This window comes from Lipotes vexillifer, unplaced genomic scaffold (genome assembly GCF_000442215.2).
Source record: "Lipotes vexillifer unplaced genomic scaffold, Lipotes_vexillifer_v1.1 scaffold431, whole genome shotgun sequence".
Classification (NCBI taxonomy): domain Eukaryota; kingdom Metazoa; phylum Chordata; class Mammalia; order Artiodactyla; family Lipotidae; genus Lipotes; species Lipotes vexillifer.
In genome coordinates this window covers 1,502,882-1,507,141 of record NW_006782267.1, presented here as the reverse complement: position 1 = coordinate 1,507,141, position 4,260 = coordinate 1,502,882, and the positions used below count along the sequence as shown (strand labels likewise).

At 41.7% G+C, this 4,260-nt stretch overlaps 1 protein-coding gene across 2 annotated transcripts in view; it reads left to right on the top strand.

Moving 5' to 3' along the window:
• The window catches only part of MSL3 (MSL complex subunit 3), a 15,827-nt gene that overhangs the window by 10,377 nt on the left and 1,190 nt on the right, over positions 1–4,260 (top strand). For both annotated transcript variants that reach the window (XM_007455062.1, XM_007455061.1), the window contains 2 exons: positions 1,744–1,843; positions 2,198–2,282. In XM_007455062.1, the coding sequence (XP_007455124.1) occupies positions 1,744–1,843; positions 2,198–2,282 (185 nt within the window). The remainder of the gene's footprint in view (positions 1–1,743; positions 1,844–2,197; positions 2,283–4,260) is intronic.

Genomic DNA, 4,260 nt, shown 5'->3' with positions numbered 1-4,260 from the left:
CTTGAGATCACAGGTGGTTCCCGCGTGCACCCCAGTTAAGAATCCTCCACTAGAAACCTGTTATCTTCCCCCGAAATGCATCTTTGATAAACAGGAGATGATTCACTGCACTGAGATGCAAAATTGAGTGAGGTGGACTGGCTTGCTAACTAACCAAATGAGCTGCTTTTGCACACGTGCACTTCATGCCTCCAGTGATCTGACTCCCCTATGTTCACTTTGAGTATCATTGTCGAAAACAGTTCCCGAGCTTCAGCTGTGTGTACCACGGGGTTAGGTGCTGGGGATAGTGTAAAGGTGCTGCAACTTACTCCTACCCTGAGCCTTGTACAGCACAGAAGGGTGGGGTCGGTGAGGCGAGGGCTGAAGCCCAGACATTCTGCATGGAGTCATATGGAACCGTGGTGGTACTTGTTAACTTCTACAATTTCATTTGATTAAATTGACTACATCATCAGCCTTTCTCGGGTCGTTTTGGCATCCTTCTGCTTGGTCTTGTAGAGGATTTCCTTTGACGCTACTATCTCCAGATTAAACTTGACAGATCTCAAAAAGCAAAACAGCAACTCAGGAGAAGCGTTCTATAATTTGCTGAAGTATTTCTATGGAAGCTCATCAGAGAGTTTTGAAATTCGGCTCTTACTTTAACAAAAGCCCCAAATCCACCCACAGTTCTGAAATTCAAAGTGAAGGAAAAGAAATCAGTTACCAGGGTTGAAGTCTATTTTCACTTGATTCAATGGATGAAATTAGGTTCCACAGTGAATCTAACATAGCAGAAAATTAGACAACCTTGAAACAGTGGTAATATCATTACTCAAAACATCTTTGGATCACTTTTTGTTGCTTCACTGTCTAATACAGCAGAATTTTCAGTAAAGGAAAAGGGGCAAAATGACCAAAACAGTTACAGCTAATTTACAGGTAGTAGCTATTGAAAATTAGAAAATCAAATATTTCCCTAATCTAATTTTAAGTCTTCCTTCCTCATTTTATTTATTTTTATAAGTTTGTGTTATTTGATATAGTGGCATATTTTTTAAATTTCTTTTATTTATTTATTTTTGGCTGCGTTGGGTCTTCGTTGCTGCACGCGGGCTTTCTCTAGTTGCAGCGAGCGGGGGCTACTCTTCATTGCGGTGCATGGGCTTCTCATTGTGGTGGCTTCTCTTGTTGCAGAGCATGGACTCTAGGCGCGCGGGCTTCAGTAGTTGTGGCACATGGGCTCAGTAGTTGTGGCCCGTGGGCTCTAGAGCGCAGGCTCAGTAGTTGTGGCACACGGGCTTAGTTGCTCCGTGGCATGTGGGATCTTCCTGGACCAGGGCTCGAACCTGTGTCCCCTGCACCGGCAGGCGGATTCTTCACCACTGCACCACCAAGGAAGCCCGAGTGGCATATTTTTTTCATCGTCATACAATTTGTCATAATTTTTAGGTGGTTAGAAGTGTCTCCATGTTGCCAAGGAAGGTGGGATGGCTTCAGAACCTCCACATTGGTTTCTTGTCATTGTTTTGTTCCACATTTGGTTTCCTCCCATTTTCTGGTCCAGCTGTGAAGCAGCTCCAGAGGTGCCAGAGAGATGGGAAGCTTGGGTGTGGAAATGTGACACTTGATGGGTGATGTCTTTCTGCTGGCCTGAGAATGTCAATGTGTGTGCGTTTCTGCCAGGATTCCAAATGTTCAGATCTGTTGGTACTGGAGTGTTAAGATATAACAACAAAGCATTCAATCTGCTTTTCCCAGGTCCTCTCCTGGAAACTTGTACCCGACAGTTACCCCCCAGGTGACCAGCCACCTCCACCCTCTTACATTTATGGGGCGCAACACTTGCTGCGATTGTTCGGTAAGAAATCTTGGTCCCTGCTGTCTTCTTTCCCTTTTTATTTTCTTTTTTGATTTTAACACTTATAAGCTTATGTACATCTTGTGGTAATTTTGGCGTCTAAGAAAAATCATTAAATGTTGATCTCAAAAAAAAGCACCAAAAGAATCTTAAATTTCATAAAAATTGTTTGTAATGTTTGTACTACTACTGTTTTTGTGTTCAGTAAGAGTTTTGGTGTTGCTCGGCAACATAGATGTTAATTTCAATTCAAATAAAGACACATGGGGCGCCAGAGAATCCCTGAGTGTGTCCTACTCATCTCCAGATTCTGCCGATTGATTGTAAATGGTTTTGCTTTCATTTTTAATGCAGTGAAACTTCCAGAAATCCTTGGAAAGATGTCCTTTTCTGAGAAGAATCTGAAGGCTTTACTGAAGCACTTTGATCTCTTTCTGAGGTATTGTTATTAGTTTGTCAAAACTTACTCTGCCACCTTATATATGACTTTTCTGAACTTGTCTTCAGATGTGGAAGCTAGCTCTGTGGTATTTTAAATGGTAGCAATATTACCCAAGTATGGTTGGTTCTAACAGTAATTGTAACATGGGGGTTTTGGGCTATTTTTTTCATAGTTTATCTGGTTTCTAAGTGAAGGGTATGAGTAAAATTTTTGGTGTCACTAGAAGAATCCAGTTGGATAACCATGTGAATAGAAAATTAATTTTCTAAAGAAGTGATTGAGATTGATAATAATTTAATTCTGTGTATTTTATTCAGGAGTACCCTAAGTATGTGACTTTTCTTTGTTGCATGTATATAAACTAACTTAAATTTACAGGTCTGATTTTGGTGTCTGTTTTGGAGTTAAGATAAATGTGCTGATAGTTTGTGAGTTCGGAGAAAGGTATTGTTTCCTTCACCTGACAGAGCCAGTCATTTTATTAGCGTCAGATCATTTGCCCCGAGGCTCTCTCCCCTCCCCCGCATCTGGGGCTGTGGACCCCAGGCTCCATTATGCCTGTGGCCCAACTCTCCCACCCAGATGTCTATTGACCAGTTCCTCTTGGCGTTCAAGGCTGGTTGTCACTCTGCCTCACCCAGCTTGTCATATCTCCCTGACCTGTTTCTTGATTCTCTTTAAGGGGGTACCTTTTCCTTGTATTTTGTCCCCAACCTGCAAGAGCTAATCAAGTAGGATTTGCCAGAGTGGAGACCACTCCAGTCAGAGAAATGGGTCTTGGAGTTTTTAAAAGATATTTGTGTGGGTATTTTGAATAAAGTATCCAGTAAGTGGAATTAGACTTTATAACATTTTATTAGAAACAAGTTTCAAAAACGCTCTCTTCCCCTCCAGTCTCCCCCTCAAAAAAAGCCACAGCTCTGTTTGACTTCAACATTTCGTTAAGCTGAAATCAAATAATGCCAAAATGAGACACCTGCAAGTTAGCATAGGAGAGCCTGCTGATTTTGAGGTATGCCCAATACGAAATAGAAATTAGGGTTTTAGGAGGTAACTTAGAAAGATTTACAAATAAATATAGTACGGTTGACCCTTGAACAACATGGGTTTGAACTGCACAGGTCGACTTATATGCGGATTTTTTAAAAATAGTAAATACTATATAGTACTACATGATCCATGTGGTTGGTTGAGTCTAGGAATTTGGAAGAACAGTGGATATGGAGGGCCCAACTGTAAGTTATACAGGGATTTTCAACTGTGTAGAGGGTCGGCGCCCCTAACCCACACATTGTTCAGGGGTCAGCTGTAATGGGTTTTGAAAATGTATCCAAAGACGTCAACTAGAGAATCAATGGATCAGTAATTGCTGTAGGACGGGTACACTCAAAGAAGACAGAGTTATCTCTCAAATGAATTTTGATTTGGTTTTTACTAAAGAAGGTATTGCAGAGGTTTATGCTTATCTTTTTAGGAATTTGGACAGGTGGGAAGAGGCAGGGGAAGCAAACAAGGGGCCAACTACTTAGCTTACTAGCTAATGTGGCCCATGTGAGAATGTTTTAGCCTTTCGTGGTGAAATATTTGATACTTCAGAGTCAAGGTAGTATCTCTGTGTTGCAGATTCTTGAGTGGCTACATTTTAACATCCATCCATAGTCAGGCATAAGTCAGTCTTGCTTACCTATTTTGGTGGAACTGCAGCACCTTTTGGCATGGCAAATTGGGACACAAAATGCTCTTCACTAATTAAACCATTCAGTTTTGATTTAACTTAGGCCATATGTAAGTGCTGTGAATTTCTCAGGTGACATTTACTGAGTTTATAATTTATTTTTTATAGGTTTTTTTTTTTTTTTTTTTTTTGCGGTACGCAGGCCTCTCACTGTTGTGGCCTCTCCCATTGCGGAGCACAGGCTCCGGACGCGCTGGCTCAGCGGCCATGGCTCACGGGCCCAGCCGCTCCGCGGCATGT